The sequence below is a fragment of the Vipera berus genome (genome assembly GCF_964194415.1).
Source record: "Vipera berus genome assembly, chromosome: 7".
NCBI classification, from domain to species: domain Eukaryota; kingdom Metazoa; phylum Chordata; class Lepidosauria; order Squamata; family Viperidae; genus Vipera; species Vipera berus.
The window spans coordinates 10,219,675-10,238,814 of record NC_138209.1 but is presented as its reverse complement, the minus strand read 5'-3'; the positions used below and the strand labels follow the sequence as shown (position 1 = coordinate 10,238,814).

At 41.6% G+C, this 19,140-nt stretch overlaps 1 protein-coding gene across 1 annotated transcript in view; it reads right to left on the bottom strand.

Moving 5' to 3' along the window:
* Positions 1 to 19,140, bottom strand: part of BMP3 (bone morphogenetic protein 3) — a gene marked incomplete at its 5' end in the record, with an annotated part of 33,715 nt that continues 14,575 nt past the window's right edge. Inside the window, 2 exons of the mRNA XM_081332132.1 lie at positions 1 to 209; positions 13,680 to 14,590. Of these exons, the coding sequence (XP_081188258.1) occupies positions 18 to 209; positions 13,680 to 14,590 (1,103 nt within the window). The 3' untranslated portion in view covers positions 1 to 17. The remainder of the gene's footprint in view (positions 210 to 13,679; positions 14,591 to 19,140) is intronic.

The following is a 19,140-nucleotide window of genomic DNA, read 5'->3' as shown; positions in this document are numbered from 1 at the left end:
AGAAAAGCAGGAATATGTTATCTGCAGGCACAGGATTCCACTGTCATATTTGGATAAACTTTGAGTACCACGTTTTTGTTTTCATCAAAGAATAAAATGCTGAGAGGTGACATCTTGTCTGGAACACAGCAGGGCTCCGGGATGCCAGAAACCACCCCTACGGCTCTCACGATGCTCTGAATGGTTGCATGGTTTGACGGCTTCAGGGCCTGTAGAGAAGAAGATAAATAAGAAAACTCAGTACATGGCCAACGGGGCACAAAACACCAGGTTCTTCACAGCAATGAATAATGGACAGATGTCTATAGCAAGGCTTTTCAACCAGTGGTACAGGTACCACCTGTGGTACATTGGCACCTGGCAGGTGGTACGTGACCATCCTAGAAAAGTGGTAGCAGGGGAGGGGAATGACCTGAACTGGTGGCAGCAACGCACAAGCCTGAGCGAGAGACGGCTGGAGCTGCAGGAATGTCAGGGCTCAGCGGAAGCACCAGGATCAGCGCCAGGCTCCAGCTGGAGCTCGGTGCTGATTCTGGCGCTTCTGCTGAGCCCAGAAGAAGCGCCGATCAGCTGGAATGTTGCAGCATCTCCTTGTGATTTAGATTCAGATGCTTGGCAACTGATTCATATTTATGATGGTCTCAGTGTCCCAGGGTCATTGTGAAGTGACCAAAACCTGCTGCAACCACCCAGCAGACGGGGGTAATAAAAATCAAACACCCCCCCCCCCACTGCCAATCCTCAACAGAAATGCTCACAACAATGAAAACCTTGGACAGGAGGAAGAGCGCTGCCGGGTGGGCGGGCAGGTGTCTTTCTCGGCTGTGGCTTGGGGGGGGCACTTTTTTCAGTGCCATTGTAACTTTGAACAGTCACTAAGCGAACTGTTGTAAGTCGAGGACTACCTGTACTTTATCACTTTTTTCCTCTTTTTTTGTCATCAAGTTTTTGACACCTTGCTAGGCGACTGGTGGTACTTGGATGTCACCATATCCTAAAAGTGGTACAATGGGTGAAAAGGTTGAAAAGCCCTGGTCTACAGGAAGTCCTTGACTTACAACCGTTTGTTCAGTGATCTTATGTCAGGGACTTATGACCATTTTTCACACTTACCGTACATGTAGTGTCCCTGAGGTTATGTGATCAAAATTCGTACACTTGTCAATTGGTTCATATTTATGACAGTGACAGTGTCCCGGGGTCATATGATCCCCTTTTGCGACCTTCTGACAAGCAAAGTCAATAGGGAAGCCAGATTCACTTAAGAACTGTGCCACTAACTTAATAGCTGCAGTGATTCACTTAACAACTGTGGCAAGAAAGGTCGTAAAATGGGGCAAAACTCACTTACCAAATGTCTCATTTAACAAGAGAAATCTAGGGCTCAATTGTGACTGTAAGTTGAGGACTACCTGTGTTGCAAATATGTTATCAAATGGTTATCAGTTCAGCTGGGAAGTGGCATTTTCCTGGAGCAGTGTTTCTCAACCTCAGCAACTTGAAGATATATGGACTTCAGTTTCCAGAATTGTCACAGTCGGCGCTGGGTGGAGAATTATAGGAGGTTGAAGTCCACATATCTTAAAGCTGTTGAGGTTGAGAAACACTGTCCTACAGGTAGATCTGAAAGCGATTGGTTAGGAATCACTGTCCCTGAATCCATGAAGAATAGACATCAAATCCCACAAATTATTACTGAGAGGTAAGCACAACAAGGCCTTTTTTTAAAAAAAATCTTTATATACATTTGAGGTTGAGAAGTTCAGTAGTTGATTTTTCCAAAGTTCTTCCAAGTTCCAATAATTTCTTCAGGAAGAACAACCTGTCCGGTAGGGGCAGCTGCAAATCCTTCTGAAGATGTTTTTGAGGAAGTTCTTCTTGAGGGCTTCCCTTAGGATTTAATGAGAAACTGGGAGGCTGAAGGCCACAAGGATGATTGTATCATGAAAGACAAAGTCATTCCACACAGCTCATGGCCAGCTCTCCACCACATCGCACCCCGGAAAGAAATTCCCAGAGTCTTCTTCTCCTTTGTCTTCTGTAAAACTGAATAAATATTGGCAGAAGACAACTAAAAAGAATGTCCTTTCACTGTTGAAGACAGGCGTGGGCTGTTGGGGATGAGTCAGTGAAGGGACACAGAGCAGCCAAGAAGGCCCCACACCCATTTGAGGACAGAGGTAAACCTCCAAGTGGCCTCAACGACTCTCTAAAAGAATGCAAATGACCAGCAGTCTGTAAGGAGTATAAATCCTTCCATTCCCCACCATTCAGTCAGAGCGGAAGAAGCTTCTTGGATGAGAAGCGAAACATCTTCAACAAAAAACACAACAAAAAACAAGTCCAATTGCCACCTGAAAAAGCACCTGGGGACAACCATGAACTGGGTGACTGAGAATCCCCATATATACCTGCCTCCTTCTATTCCCACTTCCAGTTCCCTTAGCCCCCTATCCCAAAAATCAATCTATGTCCCAATCTATGTTGTGTCATGTACTGATGGGTGGCCTCTTGTGATCTTTCAGAAAGTTAGAAGAACTTTGACAACTAGAAGAGAAGCCCAGCCTCTCTCAAAATATCATTTGGCTGAGGTTTTCAGGTTTTAAACTGAAACATCTTTTTGTCTTTCAAACATTCTCTTGAGAGTATTTCTTTTTCTAAAGAATTTTTAATTAAAGAGTTGAGAAGCCACAGTTTGCAGATTAACGATGAGACAATTGTGCAATGACTTAACTACCTTCTCTTTATCCTGGGAGCAAATGAATAGAATAGAATGGAATGGAATGGAATAGAATAGAATAGAATAGAATAGAGAATTATTAGGAATAGAATAGAATAGAATAGAATAGAATAGAATAGAATAGAATAGAATAGAATAGAATAGAATAGAATAGAATAGATAGAATAGAATAGAATAGAATAGAGCTGAAAGGGGCCTTGGAGGTCTTCCTAGTCCAACCCCCTGCTCAAGCAGAAAAACCTATACCATCTCAGACAAGTGACAAGTGACTGCAGATTAACGATGAGGATGAGGAATAGAATAGAATAGAATAGATAGAATAGAATAGAATAGAATAGAATAGAATAGAGAATTATTAGGAATAGAATAGAATAGAATAGAATAGAATAGAATAGAATAGAATAGAATAGAATAGAATAGAATAGAATAGAATAGAATAGAATAGAATAGAATAGAATAGAGCTGAAAGGGGCCTTGGAGGTCTTCCTAGTCCAACCCCCTGCTCAAGCAGAAAAACCTATACCATCTCAGACAAGTGACTGTCTAGTCTCTTCTTAAAAATCTCCAGTGATGGAGCTCCCACGATTTCTGGAAGAAAGCTGTTCCACTGGTTAATTGTCCTCACTGTCATGAAGTTTCTCCTTAATTCCAGGTTGCTTCTCTCTTTGATCCGTTTCCAACCACTGTTTCTCGTCCTTCCCTCTGGTGCTTTGGAGAATAATGTGACCCCCTCTTCTTTGTGGCAGCCCCTCAAATACTGAAACACTGCTATCATGTCTCCCCTATTTCTTCTTTTCTTGACTAGCCAAACCCAAGTCCCGCAGCCGTTCTTCGTATGTTTTAGTCTCCAGGCCTTTGATCATCTTACTTGCTCTTCTCTGAATTTTCTCCAAACTCTCAACAACTTTTTCGTGATATGGTCACTAAAATTGGCTGCGGTATTCCAGCTGTGGTCTTACTAGGGTTTTATAAAGTGGTACTAATACTTCATGTGATGTTGATTCTATGCCTTTTTTTATACAGTAAATTTCTCAGTAAATCCTCTTCTTCAAAAAGGCATTCTTTTGAAAGCAAATTGTCTTTTATTATATTGAAAGAAGCCTATTATGGTGGAAAAAGGATGAGAAATGCTGGTACTATTTTTGCTGTTGTTCAAAAAGTCACAATAATGTGACATGCCAGTTGGCCTCCTAAAAAAACAAAATTCGTATAGATTTGTAAGGTAGCAATTTGCTTGGTTGCTTGTGCTTCCCATGAATCACATCTCACTGACCAAGATTTTGCATAAATAGTCAATATAACTGCAGATGACTAACACAGTCAGAATAGATGGGATAAAAAAAACACCCCGTCTGTGGATTACTGTTATTTCTAAAATGCATTTGCAAGCCTGAACTAACATGCTTAACAAAATGTTTAATACAAACATCTTACTGAGAGGAGAGTTTTTGTAATAAAATGAATAACAAAACTGAAATATAATAAAATGATACATAGTAAATTATTAAGGAAGAATTTGAAATTCCTAAAGAATTTCAACAATTTGAAATTGTGTCGGGTGTGAAGAATCACAATTACAGGTAGTCCTAAACCAAGGGTAGGCAACCTTGGCTCTTTTATGACTCGTGGACTTCAACTCCCAGAATTCCTGAACCAGCATGGCTCAGCTAGGAAACCTCTCCCTTTCCCCTCAGCATGGCTGGCTCAGGAATTCTGGGAGTTTAAGTTCACGAGTTATAAAAGAGCCAAGGTTGCCTACCTCTGTCTTAGACTTAACAAGAGTTTGTTTAGTGACCGTTTCATGTTACAACAGCACTGAAAAAAGTAACTTAAGACCAAGTTCAAACTTGCAATCTTTATTGTATCCCCGTGATCAAAATTCAGATGCTTGACAACTGACTCATATTTATGACCGCTGCAGTATCCCGGGGTCATGTGTTCCCCTTCTGTGACCTTCTGACAAGCAACGTCAGTGGGGAAGCCAGATTCACTTAACAACCATGTTATTAACTTAACAACTCCATTGATTCACTGGAGCAAGAAAGGTCGTAAAATGGGGCAAAACTCACTTAACAAATGTCTCACTTAACAACAGAAATTTTGGGCTCAGTTGTGGTCATGAGGGCTACCTGTACACATTAATTTCCAGTTAAGGTGAAATTATTGCTCAGGCCTATACACAATTATCCAGTCAACTAATGGCCAGCATTAAATTGATGCTAGTTAAGAATTAATAGAATTCAAGAGGGTTTGTAATTAAACTGCTTGTGGGAACAGAATGATTCCAGGCTGATTCCTCACTTGACTCTGCCCACCCCACCCCAAACAGGCTCTACCTGTCCTTCTCCTACAGATCTTGTTAGAGAGTTTGTGGGAACTAGACAGTCAAAAATGCAATACATGTTTATTTTCAGGCCTCAGGCCTGGAACTATATTGAACTTTAAAAGGCTTAAAGTTCCATAACTTAACAATAACCTCAGTAGCTCAGCTTCCAAGTCTGCATTTAAGTTCTATTATGCTTCTGGCAACAGGGCCTTTTCTGTGGTAGCCCCATCTTTCTAAAGGACTTTTTTTTAAAAAGGGCAATTTCTAAGCTCTTAAAAATGTTTTTAAGGTATGAATAGGTACCACTACTCACCTATAGAACTTCATCTTGGGGAATACTGCAAAACATATGTTGCTATTTAAAGTTACTTTTTTCTTTTTTAAGATTCTCTGCACGCATATACCATGTCATTTTAAAAAATATTATAAAATGATGAATAATCTCAGGAAAAAAGACATAAGTTCATTTTCATGCTGAAAAAGCTATCTTTTCCCCCTTGCTGAAGTATAAGGAAATAGTGCAGCAAAATGATGCAAAGCAGGCTCTGCAGCTTTAAAATCACATCCGTCTTTTAGGAGAGGGAAACCACCATAAACATAATTTGGTGGGGGGAAAGTGCAAATAAAGGGAGAAATAGCAGCAGAAAAATGGTTTGGGAAATGTGACATCAGCTGCATGAGTGAACTGTCATGATGGTGCTGATTATGTTTTGGTTTGTCTGACTTAGTTTTGATATTATGCAATTTTTCTCAATGACCAAGTTGTTAAAAATAATTGCTAGCTGCCTTGAAGGCTTTGTGAAAGGTCATAAAATGGCAAAGGGAAATAAAACAAATGTCAGTAAATATTCAGACAGATATCCTGTTGTCACAAGGCCATGCCAGCTGGGGAAAATTCTTTCTAAGGCAATTATCCAGCTAGCCCTGAGGAAAAAAAATGGTCTTAAAGTAAAGCCAAACGTTCAAAATGAAAATCTAGCCTTCCCCGTCCTTCTCGTTTAAGCTCAGTTGTCTCTTACTATCATCCAGGTACTTGATGAAATGAAGCTTTTGTAAGGAGGGAGCTTCAGATCATGAGAAAAGCTTTTCCTGCTAAATGTCTTGTGTTTCCAGCTACATAACAAGAGCCCTGAAATTAAAACCCTTGCTGCGAAAAAAATAAGACTATGGAACAATCCTTTTCTGAGCATCTACAGTAGGAATCAAACTAGACCTGTGTGTACAGGTAGTCCTCGGCTTACGACCACAACTGACCCCAAAATTTCTGTTGCTAAGCGAGACAGCTGCTAAGGGAGTCTTGTCCCATTCTGCGACCTTTCTTGCCACAGTTGTTAAGTGAATCACTGCAGCTGTTTAAGTTCATAATGTGGTTGTTAATCTGGCTTCCCTGTTGATTTTGCAAAAGGTGAACACATGACACCGGGACACGACAACTGTTAGAAAATACATGTCAGTTGCTAAGCATCCGGATTTTGACAATGTGACCACGGGGATGCTGCCATGGTCTTAAGTATGAAAAATGGTCTTAGGCAGTGCTTTTTTTGTAAAAGAAAAAGGTGCCGGAACTCACACGTCTGTTCTGTACCAGCCTGCTACCGGCCCTGCAGAAAAAGCAGGGACAACCCCTTTAACAAGAAGGCAAGAGGCTGGAATTACGCCTGCCAAATTTATTGTTACAAAAACAAATAGAACAAGACACAAACCAAGAAACAGGAGCTTTTCAAGCGGTTGCCTTCAGCAAACCAGCCCTCCCACGCATTCCCCCTTATATACAGTTCAGGGCGTGGTTTCTCTCTGTCTCCTTCCGAGGAGCCCCATTGCCTTCCTCTGTTTACTCCTGATTGACTGCCTCCTGCGTCGGGCGTCCTTGAACAGGGCCAGCTGTGGGTCATCTTCATCCACGCTGTCAGGCTCACACAGCTGGGTCTGCGTCGTGACCAGGTGGGAGGGGCCTGGCTGAGGGCTCTCATCAAGCTGTCCAACCCCCTCAGCAAGCTCTTCAACACCCCCCTCCTCCTCCTCCTCTGAGTCGTCCGACCCAACTGCCGAACCCACGGGCTGACCCTGAATCACAACAATGTCATACAACCCGCCTTGCCTACCCTACAAGGTTCCATCCAAAAAAGGTGCCGGAACTCCGTTCTGAGCGTTCTATGACAAAAAAAGCCCAGGTCTTAGTTCATGGTTGCAGATTGAATTCCACCAGTACCTGTGCATTTTTAATCCCCGAGGGTTATTTTTCTGGCTGTGTTTATCTTGCAGACAATACTTCTTCAATAGGGCTTCAAATCTTTATTTGACAAACAGGAAGCAGTTAGTGCTTCATAACTGACATGCAACGTGTTTTGTAGCTATTTAGACCTTAAGGGTGTTAGGGAAACGTGAAACTTTTGCTCCCTCTTCCTTGCTTTTTGGTCTGAATTTTCTCCTAGAAAACTGGAGGTTTTTTATAAACCGACAAACAAAAAAGCTTGGAAAGCAATAGAAGGGAAGGAGAAGGAATAAGAAAAAGGAACCGAATAAGAAAAAGAAAAAGGGAAAGGAAAGAAGAAAACGTTATTTTGTGAAATAATTCTTTCCTTTTCAATTCCCTTTTCTTATTCCTTTTCCTTTCCTTCTATTGCTTTCCAAGCTTTTTTGAGTCGGAAGGGACCTTAGAGGTCTTCTAGTCCAACCCCCTCCCTGCTCAAGTAGGAAACCCTATACCAATTCAGACAAATGGCTGTCCAGTCTCTTCTTAAAAAAAGCTTCGGGAGGCAAGTTGTTAAATGATTAATTCTTCTAATGGTCAAGAAATGTCTCCTTAGTTGCCTCCGTTAAGGCCTTGATTTCTACTGATATCTTGAAACCTAAAAAAGCATTTGATACAGATATTGCCTGTTATGTATGCAGGCACCTGCATAGCAACAGCCACCAGGGGGCGTTGGCCTGAACGGTTTTGGCGGGAAACCCAGTTTCGGCGGGAAACCTAGGGCCAACCCCATTGGCTGTCCGCTTACCTGGCTAGGTATTTAAGGAGGCCAGGTAACCCTCATTCCCCAGTTCGCTACCCCCCTTCCAATAAAGAGCTGAACGCACACACCGGCTGGCGTCTCTTCCTTGCGTCGGGCCTACTACACAATATTGCCCATGGTCCCCAATGCTAACAGTAACTTCAAAGCATTCAGAGTTAACTCTGCAAGCATCTAAGCATTAAAGCCTAAGGGCTGTGCCATCGCTGCAGAATTCCTTTGAAACAGTCCAGACAGATATATATTGGCGGCAGCAAGATTACATTATGTATAAAAATGGAAAGACTCTTCAATCCCCACAATGGATGAATGGTTGCAAAAGCTGGTGGAGTTAGCAGAGATGGCTAATTTGACTACTTTGGTAAAAGAAAAAAAAATACAATTACTTTGGTTTCTACTTGGAAACTGCTTCCGGAGTTTGTGCTCGAGATGGAAAAAAAAAAGTGAAATTTTGATTTTGGGTTTTGCTGATTAGGTAGATCTGTGGTTAAAGAAAGTAAAAAGTTGAGGTTTGATGTTACTACTTTATTCTACTGCATCAAAGGAGGTCTCGGAAGCCAACCTTTTTTTTTTCTTTTTTCCTACTTCTTTACACTTTTCTCTTCCTTCTTCTGTCCCCTATTTTTCCTACTGTTTGCTTTTGTATTTTATATTATAAAGGTAAAGGTTCCCCCGCATGTGCGTGCTAGTCGTTTCCGACTCTAGGGGCCGGTGCTCATCTCCGTTTCAAAGCCGAAGAGCCAGCGCTTGTCCGAGGACGTCTCCGTGGTCATGTGGCCGGCATGACTAGACGCCAAAGGCGCACGGAACGCTGTTACCTTCCCACCGGAGTGGTCCCTATTTTTCTACTTGTATTTTTACGTGCCTTCGAACTGCTAGGCTGCCAGAAGCTGGGACAAGTAACAGGCGCTCAGTCCAGACAGATACCAGCTTTAAGTAGGGGAAAAGCACTTGGAACTTAAGGCAAGGAAACTCTGCACTTCATATCACTGGCTTCCAAACACTTGCCTCTCCCATCCGCTGCAATTCAGAAGCCGTTCTTCAGAACACGCAGGAGTGCAAACACAGCTTGTTGACAACTCATTAAGAAACCCGCCCGCACTGCAGAGGCTCGCTTTCAAACAGAATCTGAAGCAATGCACGGTGGGTCTATGCACGTAGTCTATTATTCACTGACATTCACTTGCTACGCTGAAACCTTAGCAAGCCTGAAGTGAAAGTGAATATATATACTGTATATTGGTGACTAGACACGTTCTCAGTGCACCTTTGCATGGAAGTGTCTGGCTGGATATGTGGATCTGGAGAAGGAAAGGAAATATACAAAGCACTGACATAATCTAAACATTAACCGCCAATATGTAGAAATGCAGCAAAACTGCCTAAAGTGAGGCTACAGACAACCTGCAAATGGTCCCTCCAAATTGTAATTTTTGAACGTGGCAGAGGAAGAATATGATGAATTAGGGCAGGCCATCAATGCCGTTCCTTGCTTTAATGCAATCTGAATTGCACCAATCAATCAGAATAAAGCTGGAAGGGACCTTGGAGATCTTCTAGTCCAACCCCCTGCTCAAGCAGGAGACCCTATACCAGGGGTAGGCAACCTCGGCTCTTTTATGACTCATGGACTTCAATTCCCAGAATCCCTGAGCCAGCATAGCTGGCTCAGGAATTCTGGGAATTGAAGTCCATGAGTCATAAAAGAGTCGAGGTTGCCTACCCCTGCCCTATACCATTTCAGATGAGTGGCTTGTCCAGTGTACTTTTCTCTAGATTACATCAACTCTTTTTTTAAAAAATGTTTTATTAGTTTTTATAGGATTAGGAAAATAACATTCTTAATATTTAGCAAAGAGCATGTTGTCTGGGTACATGTATTTAAAAGGAAAAAACCCAATGAGTATTAACTAATTATCATAAAGAATACGTTAATTAATCGCTCGACAGTCTTCTTCTTACTAGTATATATTCATTGTTACATAGCACATTCCTTTCTCTCTAACTCGTTTTTCTAGCCATTGATAAAAAATTATCCCATGTTCTAAAATACACTGAGTCTTCTCTCTTTTTGATCTTTAAAGTCAATCTATCCATTTCTGCACACTCTAAAAGTTTCTTAATTCGTTCTTCTTCAGTGGGTAATTTTTTTGTTTTTCCAATGTTGGGCCAATACAATTCTTGCTGCAGTTAATACATGTAAAATTACATCAACTTTGGATTGCATTTACTTAGGGACACCACTCAAACATTAGGTAAAGGTAAAGGTTCCCCCGCACATGCATGCTAGTCGTTTCCGACTCTAGGGGCCGGTGCTCATCTCCGTTTCAAAGCCGAAGAGCCAGCGCTTGTCTGAGGACGTCTCCGTGGTCATGTGGCCGGCATGACTAGACGCCAAAGGCGCACGGAACGCTGTTACCTTCCCACCATAGTGGTCCCTATTTTTCTACTTGCATTTTTACGTGCTTTCGAACTGCTAGGTGGGCAGAAGCTGGGACGAGTAACAGGCACTCACTCTGCTACACAGCACTTGGGATTCGACCCGCCAAACTGCCGACCTTTGGATCGACAAGTTCAGCGTCCTAACCCACTGAGCCACTGCGTCCCTACTCAAACATTAGGCATGCTCCAAAACTATTCCTGGTGTACAACTGTCTACGCAATGCAGTTGCTTGATTATGTATTTTAACTGGTTGGCACAATGCTGTTATGCAGATCACCTAAATGCCCTTTTAGGCAGACCATAGTTATAATACATTTGAGAATGTCATCAGATTTAAATGAATGCCATTGTGATTTGAATGACATTTGAGGAGTGTGCAATGCTTCTGACTTTATTAATAGCATCTCAGTATCAACCTGATGCTGGTTACTGGGTGCATTTGAGATCGTCTTAATTCAGGTAGTCCTCAGCTTACAACTCCCACTGAACCTAAAATATCTGTTGCTAAGCAAAACAGTTGCTAAATGAGTTTTGCCCCATTTTACAACCTTTCTTCCCACAGCTGTTAAGTGAATCACTGCAGTTGTTAAGTTAGTAACATGGTTGTTAAGTCAATCTGGCTTTCCCATTGTCTTTCCTTGTCAGAAGGTTATAAAAGGGGATCACTTGAACCGGGACACTGGAACCGTCATAAATATGAGTCAGTGGCCAAGTGTTCAAATTTTGATCACATGATGGGGATGCTGCCATGGTCGTAAGTGTAAGTAACACGGTCATAAATCACCTTTTTCATGCCACTGCAACTTCAAACGGTCACTGAAGAAATGGTTGTAAATCAAGGACTAACTGTATTTTCTTTCAACAAGTTCCTTGTACCATGAACCATGGAAAAAATGCAGAGAAGAGCAAGTAAGATGATCCAAGGCCTGGAGACTAAAACATACGAAGAACGGCTGCAGGACTTGGGTCTGGCTAGTCTTAAGAAAAGAAGAAATAGGGGAGACATGATAGCAGTATCCCAGTATTTGAGGGGCTGCCACAAATTATTCTCCAAAGCACCAGAGGGAAGGACAAGAAATAATGGTTGGAAACTGATCAAGGAGAGAAGCAACCTGGAATTAAGGAGAAACTCCTTGACAGTGAGGACAATTAACCAGTGGAACAGCTTGCCTCCAGAAATCGTGGGAGCTCCAACAGTGGAGATTTTTAAGAAGAGACTAGACAGTCACTTGTCTGAGATGGTATAGGTTCTTCTGCTTGAGCAGGGGGCTGGACTAGAAGACCTCCAAGGTCCCTTCCAGCTCTATTCTATTCTATTCTATTCTATTCTATTCTATTCTATTCTATTCTATTCTATTCTATTCTATTCTATTCTATTCTATTCTATTCTATTCTATTCTATTCTATTCTATTCTATTCTATTCTATTCCATCCCATTTCATATTCTATTCTATTCTATTCTATTCTATTCTATTCTATTCTATTCTATTCTATTCTATTCTATTCTATTCTATTCTATTCTATTCTATTCTATTCTATTCTATTCTATCCCTGCTAAAAAGCCAACACAGTGCTAGGCTGCATTAAGAGAGGGATAGAATCAAGATCACGTGAAGTACTAATACCACTTTACAATGGCTTGGTAAAGCCACACCTAGAATACTGCATCCAGTTTTGGTCACCACGATGTAAAAAAGATGTTGAGACTCTAGAAAGGGTACAGAGAAGAGCAACAAAGATGACTGGGGGACTGGAGGCTAAAACATATAGGGAACGGTTGCTGGAATTGGGTATGTGTAGTTTAATGAAGAGAAGGGTGAGGGGTGACATGATACCAGTGTTCCAATATCTCAGGGGCTGCCCCAAAGAAGAGGGAGTCAAGCTATTCTCCAAAGCACTTGAAAGCAGGACACGAAGCAACGGATGGAAACTAGTCAAGGAGAGAAGCAACCTAGAACTAAGGAGAAACTTCCTGACAGTTAGAACAATTAACCAGTGGAACAACCTGCCTCCAGAAGTGGTGAATGCTCCAACACTGAAGTTTTTAAGAAGAGACTGGACAGCCATTTGTCTGAAATGGTATAGGGTTTCCTGCCTGAGCAGGGGGTTGGACTAGATGACCTCCAAGGTCCCTTCCAACAACAACTTCTTCTTCTTCTTCTTCTTCTTCTTCTTCTTCTTATTATTATTATTATTATTATTATTATTATTTATTATTATTATTATTATTATTATTATTATTATTATTATTATTATTATTATTATTATTATTATTATTATTATTATTATTATTATTATTATTATTATTATCCTATCCTATTCATGCCAACCCTGCACATTATCAGATGAGACTGACTTTATGATTTAAGGAATATTTCCTTTGTTTGCTTTCTAATTGGGGGAATTATTAATCAGTTTCAAAAAATTTCTCTAGCCTTTACACCAGCAGAAGCTTGTTGACACTGGAGGACATGGAAGGACAGCAAGTGTTTCAGATATGAGAGAATGAATGCATGACATCCACTCAAAGGATTTGACTGAACTATTGTGCACAATCTAAACCTCTGAAACCTGGTTGCAATCTCTTTACCCTCTGGATTTCTCCTGGCCTGTGGCATCCTAAATCCATACAGAGCACTTGTTTTTCAGAAAAGCACATTTTAGAAACAGGCTGCAACTTTCACCCAGAATTCAACATTATTATATTTTAAGAAACTGGCAACAGGGAGTGGGATTAGCAGCGATTAACTAAATAGGCATTTAGGAGTTCTGCATCATTATTATGCAGCAAGAAATTGACAGTGTCTTGGGCTTTACTGTAAAATTTGATGCATTTCTCCTCTGTAATATTGTTTTTTTATAACCCTGCATCAACCAGTTTTGGCTTTGTACTTAGTTTTGACAGCAGTGGCCCTTAAAAGCAGATCTTTATTTAGCCCATCTATCTAGTAAATGGCCCATTTCCTACATGCTGTACTGTAGTTTAATAACAAGCAAGCTGGGTTTTTTATTGAGGTTTTTTTTTTAAAAACAAAGCCACATTCGGACTGCTAAAAGAGAGGATTTCCTTCATATTGCACCCAGTGGTAAAGAAACAAAACACTTTTTTTATTTAAAGAAAGAAAGAAATGATTTTTTTTAAAAAAAGAGATACGGTACCTTCGGAATGGGGAACTGGCATTCACCTGAGCAATAATAAGCATCAAAAGATTTAGGAGAAATGATCCACTCGCTCCATCCTATATCGGCAAAATCTACTTTGAGATAGCGCCTCGAACAAGATCTCGGTTCATTCCATTGCTTCCGCCGTGCCTTTTTCAAGGTCTGCTCATCAAACTGGAGCGTCTGGCTCTTCGAATGACTGTGTTTCCTGGGCTTTTTCTTAACCTTTGCCCTTTCTGCCAGCCGTGGCTGGAGGGTTTTGTAGTGCTTCCTCTCCTCCCATCCTTCGTCCTCACTATACTGATACTCGGCCCCCGGAAGCTCGTTGTTCTGCAAGGGGAGAAGAAAGCTGGTGGAACGCTTGGGCCGCTGACCACTGAGGTCACTGACTGACCGGCTATCCAATTTGGGGAAAGTCCCAGGCGGTGGATTCCAATGGCCTTGCAGGCTAGAAACCACGCTTTCCGGTTCTGAAATGGCGGAGTCGTTGGCGTAGACAAGGATGTAGGGTTCATAGCGGAGATGGAGGCTCTTCCAGGGAGGCTGGCCAACAGAGGCCATCTGGACCCCGATCATGAGATGGTTGCTCTCCTTTGCTCGGCTCAAGTCCTGAGTGATGTTTTTGCACTGCCACAAATGGTCGTCTTGCAAAACGGTTGAGACGTTGACCAAGTAACGTCCCAGGGTTCGAGATTGGTTTGCTGAAGATGGAGAACTGAACAGCAGAAGCCTGATCTGTAGGTCAGATTTTCGGGGGCCCAGATGAGAACAGGTGTTGGGTTGAGGGCAGTTGGTGCTGCTGTTCTGAAGATCTCCGACGTAGTAATGCAACAGAGCCGACAAGATGTTTTCGGACTTTGTGAGGGAGGTTAGATTGAAAACATACACCTCTTTGCTGCCAAGGATCCCTAGAAAAACAAAAACAAAAATACTGACATCGGGAGAGTCCCAGGAAACCCTTCCCTGTTTCTCTTTTATTTTTATTAAATCAGCCCAGAGAATTTTGAGCCAGCTCCTGTCATAATCCCACGCTATGCACGGACTGAGAGGGTGGTAAGCTAAATTGGTTTTCGAAAAGAGAATGAATGTTCAAAAATGATTTGGGCTTCTAGTTGACTGAAATGAGAAGAAGACAACACAAAACATCCAGCAGCTGAGACATGATTGCTTCTTTGTTAGAATTGGGGGCCTTATGAGGGTTTCATTTTAAATATAAATATAATATTCTCCTATAGCAGACATGTCAAACACAAGGCCCGGGGGCCGGATGCAGCCCGCGAAGTGGTTTCATGCGGCCCGCGAAACCATCCTGGAAACAGTGAGGGAACAGCCCCCACTGCCTTGGCCCTGGCCCAGAGACCCTCCTTCTGCCAGAGACCCTCAGATCTGTCCCACTCCTGCCCAGGCCCCCATAGGCACCCTTGATGCGAACGATGTAGAGCTGGCCACGCCCACCCAGTAGGCCACACCCACCCTGGCCATACCCACCCAGCCCCGAGGGCAACCGCAATGCTGATGCGGCCCTCAATGAAATTGAGTTTGACACCCCTGTCCTATAGCCATCTTAACAAACCCCAAATCTTCTCTTTTTAAGAAATGTTGCTACAATTGTTAAGTCCAGGATGGATTATCTAGATTCCTTTTAGTTCAGCTTCAGTCTTTGGCATGTAATGAAAATCTCATTGGCTGTTCTTATTTAGAACTTGAATAGGGACCTGGATAAGAATAGTACACTTCTGGTCTCGTCACGTTTTTCAGCAGCATTCAATATTCTCAGTATCATTTAATACCATTAAATATTGATCAAGCTAACCTTTGGGGCCACTGATGAAAGGTTGAGGATTTTCAGCTCTTTCCTCAAACTCTGCTCCTATTTCCACCACCCCTTTTTTTAATCTATCCAACTGCCTAATTTAAAAGAGGGTTTTTTGTTTTGTTTTTTACATTGCTGCTGGGAAATAATTGGAATATTTTTTTAAAAAAATGAAATTTAGGGATTAAACATGATAGGAAACGCAAATTGCTAAGCACATTGGTTTGTGCTTAAATTGTAAGCCGCCCTGAGTCTTCGGAGAAGGGCGGGATATAAATGGGATTAAAATAAAAATAAAATAAAATGCAAGAAAGGGAAAGGAAACCTGGGATTGTTGTATTTGTTGATTTATGTGAACGAGAAAATTTTATTTACGAAAACATCCAGTGCTACAAATAAGTTCTGTATTCCTCTCCTTTTTAAGACCTTTCTGAAACTTGAGCGGCAGTTCCTTGCTTTAGAAATAGGGAAAGTGAGGACACCTACAGCCAGGCAATGGAATGACAAGGATGGAGACAAACCTTTAATTCTCCACCTCGGGTTCATTTTATTCTGCGCTAGCTCTGCCTGTGTGTATGCCTGCACATTCAGAACACCAGATGCCCAAATTATCATATCTGCTTAGAACTGTAAATATCTAACACAATTAGTTTGGTCTTTGCACTTGAAAATGTAGAGCTCAACATTCAGCAGATCAAATTCATGGAGACATGAATATCTTCGTATAGAAGATCCATATTTTCTTCAAAACTGGTAAGATCCCTAAGACTAATCTTTAGACTAATATCTGGAGCTTTTTTGAAAGTGACTCATTTCAGATCTTTGGTAAGTCTTCCAAGAAGCATGGGAGAAGGGGATTCAAAAAGGGGGAGGGAATCCTCAAAAAGGGGGCTATCAGACAATTTAAAAAAGGATCAATAGTAAATTGTCAACAGATTCTTCCACAAGGAATGTATTCTTATGTTTCTGACCAAATATAAAAAAGCATACGAATGGATAGAATCCTCACACAATGGATCAGTACAGGAATAGACTGGAGAGCTCTCCAGTAAAGTTACACAAATGAAACCAAAATTAATTAAGCCAACATTAGTTGCATGTGAGCAACTACAGACAAGTCTAGGCCTTAAACAGGGACACAAGTTTCCTTTGCACCAAAAAAAGCACTTGATACGTTCTCCTAAACATCGTTCTCCTAAACAGTCAAATGACAATATAAAATCATGGGTCAAAACCTCTTGAACACTGCTGTGCACAGAGATTAATTGGCTAAAGGCATTTTATAAAACACTTCCATCGAACTTTTACAATTCTTCGTAAAAAAGAATCAAACTGTCAAAACATACTACAACGTCAACAAAGTAAACAGCAAAGCCACAATAAAAACTGGCCAACTTGAAACTATAAATAATGTAGGGCTATCACATCAATGGTCAGAGAGTGGAGTGAGAACTCAAACATACCTCAGTCCCGTATATGAAAAAAGAGCTGCTAAAATATTAAACAGTTAAGTCCTTTAATTCAGCTGTTATTCAGCCTTTCCTAACCAGATGTCCCCAGATAGATTGTTTTCAGTTCCCATAATTCTTAAGACTCACACTGGCAAGGAGAACTACCCAAGTGATGGTGATCATATAGGTATTCCTCAACTTTTGACCAGGACCAGAATTTCCAAAGCTAAGTAAGGTGGTGGTTAAATGAATCATGCCCAATTTTATGCCGTTTTTTGCTACAATCCAGCTTCCCTCATTGACGTTGCTTCTTGGAAGCTGGTTGGAGGGGTGTGTGTGTGTCCTCAAATGGTGTCCAGTTCACTTGGGACACTACAACCATTTTTAAATACATGCTGGTTGCTAAGCACCCACATTCTGAGCACGTGATCATGGGATGCTATGACAATCGTAAATGCGAAGGCTTATAAGTCTTCTTCTAAGTCACTTTATTCAGTGCTATTGTAACTTTGAACGGTCACTAAACGAAAGGTTGAAAGCCGAGATCTACCTGTAGTTGTGATGAACATTTATGATCTGTCACAACTACAACCCTGATTTAGAACAGAACAGCGATAAAATGAATTTTGAAGAAGCCTTAATGCTATGCAGTCTCTAAGCATGATGCTCTTAGCCGATTTTTTTATAATATCCTGATCATTCTTCTCATTAAAATGGGGGAGTCCATGTAAGAAACTAACTCTGATCAATTCTCTTACCCCTTAAGAGGTTGCTCCCCCCCAATAGACATAATTGATTTTTATATAAGACAGAATTAACCGAGTTGGAAGGGACCTTGGGAGGTCTTCTAGTCCAACCCCTTGCTCAAGCAGGAGACCCTATCCCCATTTCAGACAAATGGCTGTCCAGTCTCTTCTTTAAAAAAACTCCAGTGATGGAGCACCCACAACTTTTGTAGATAAGCCATTCCACAGATTAATTGTTCTCACTGACAAGAAATTTCTCTATAATTCTAGACTGGATCTTCCTTTAATAAGCTTCCATCTGCTTTGTCCTGCCTTCAGGTGCTTTGGAAAATAGATTGCCCCCCCCTTCTCTGTGACAGCCCCTCAAATATTGGAAGGACTCCCAGTCCTTCTCTTTGTTAGACATAAGAGTTCCTGCAACCCTTCCTTATATGTTTTAGCCTCCAGTCCCCTGATCATCTTGGTTCTTCTCTGCACTCTTTCTAGAGCAGGGGTGTCAAACTCAATTTCATTGAGGGCCGCATCAGCATTGCGGTTGCCCTCAAGGGGCCAGGGTGGGCGTGGCCTACTGGGTGGGCGTGGCTAGAGTGCGTATGGCCTACTGGGTGGGCGTGGCCAGCTCTACATCGTTCGCATCAAGGATGCCTATGGGGGCCTGGGCAGGAGTGGGACAGATCTTAGGATCTCTGGCAGGAGGAGGGTCTCTGGGCCAGGGCCAAGGCAGTGGGGGCCGTTCCCTCACTGTTTCCAGGATGGCTTCACGGGCCACATGAAACCACTTCGCGGGTCGGATCCGGCCCCCGTGTTTGACACGTCTGTTCTAGAGTCTCAACATCTTTTTGTATCATAGTGACCAAAACTGGATGCACTTACCAAAGCAGTATAAAGTGGCACTAACACTTCCTATTATATTTCAGTGCAGTGGGCGCCAAACACTCTTTTTTTCTACCCAGAAAGTCTTGACCTCTTGATTTCCTGGAAAACGCCCAACGCTATCTTGAATTTAAGCCCATGGATAGTTAATATTTCCAATTCTGTTTACCACAAATTGCAAACAGAAACAGACCATGACATATAAGGGTGCAGCTGTTCCAAAGCTCTGAAAATTTTAAAATTTGCTGATCTTTAACAATAGATGTCACTGTTTTCCTGTGTTTTCAGCTAGGAATCTTTTGGAAATTGTGTCAACCTGGTGATTTAGATGTTCTGACAATTGCTCTCGTAAATACAGAACATTTTCCCTTTATTTATACTTCAGAACTTAATCTATGGTAGCCAAAAAACCAGGAGTCTGATAGTGCTGTTTTGATTAACAAATTTTATTAGAAGGCATCAGCTTTTGTGAGCTGCAGCTAGGCTTTTTAATAAAGATTTTCATTTCTTTATATGCAGCAGCATTAAAATTGTGTAACTTACTACAAGCATATCACTTCTTTAGTACATCCATC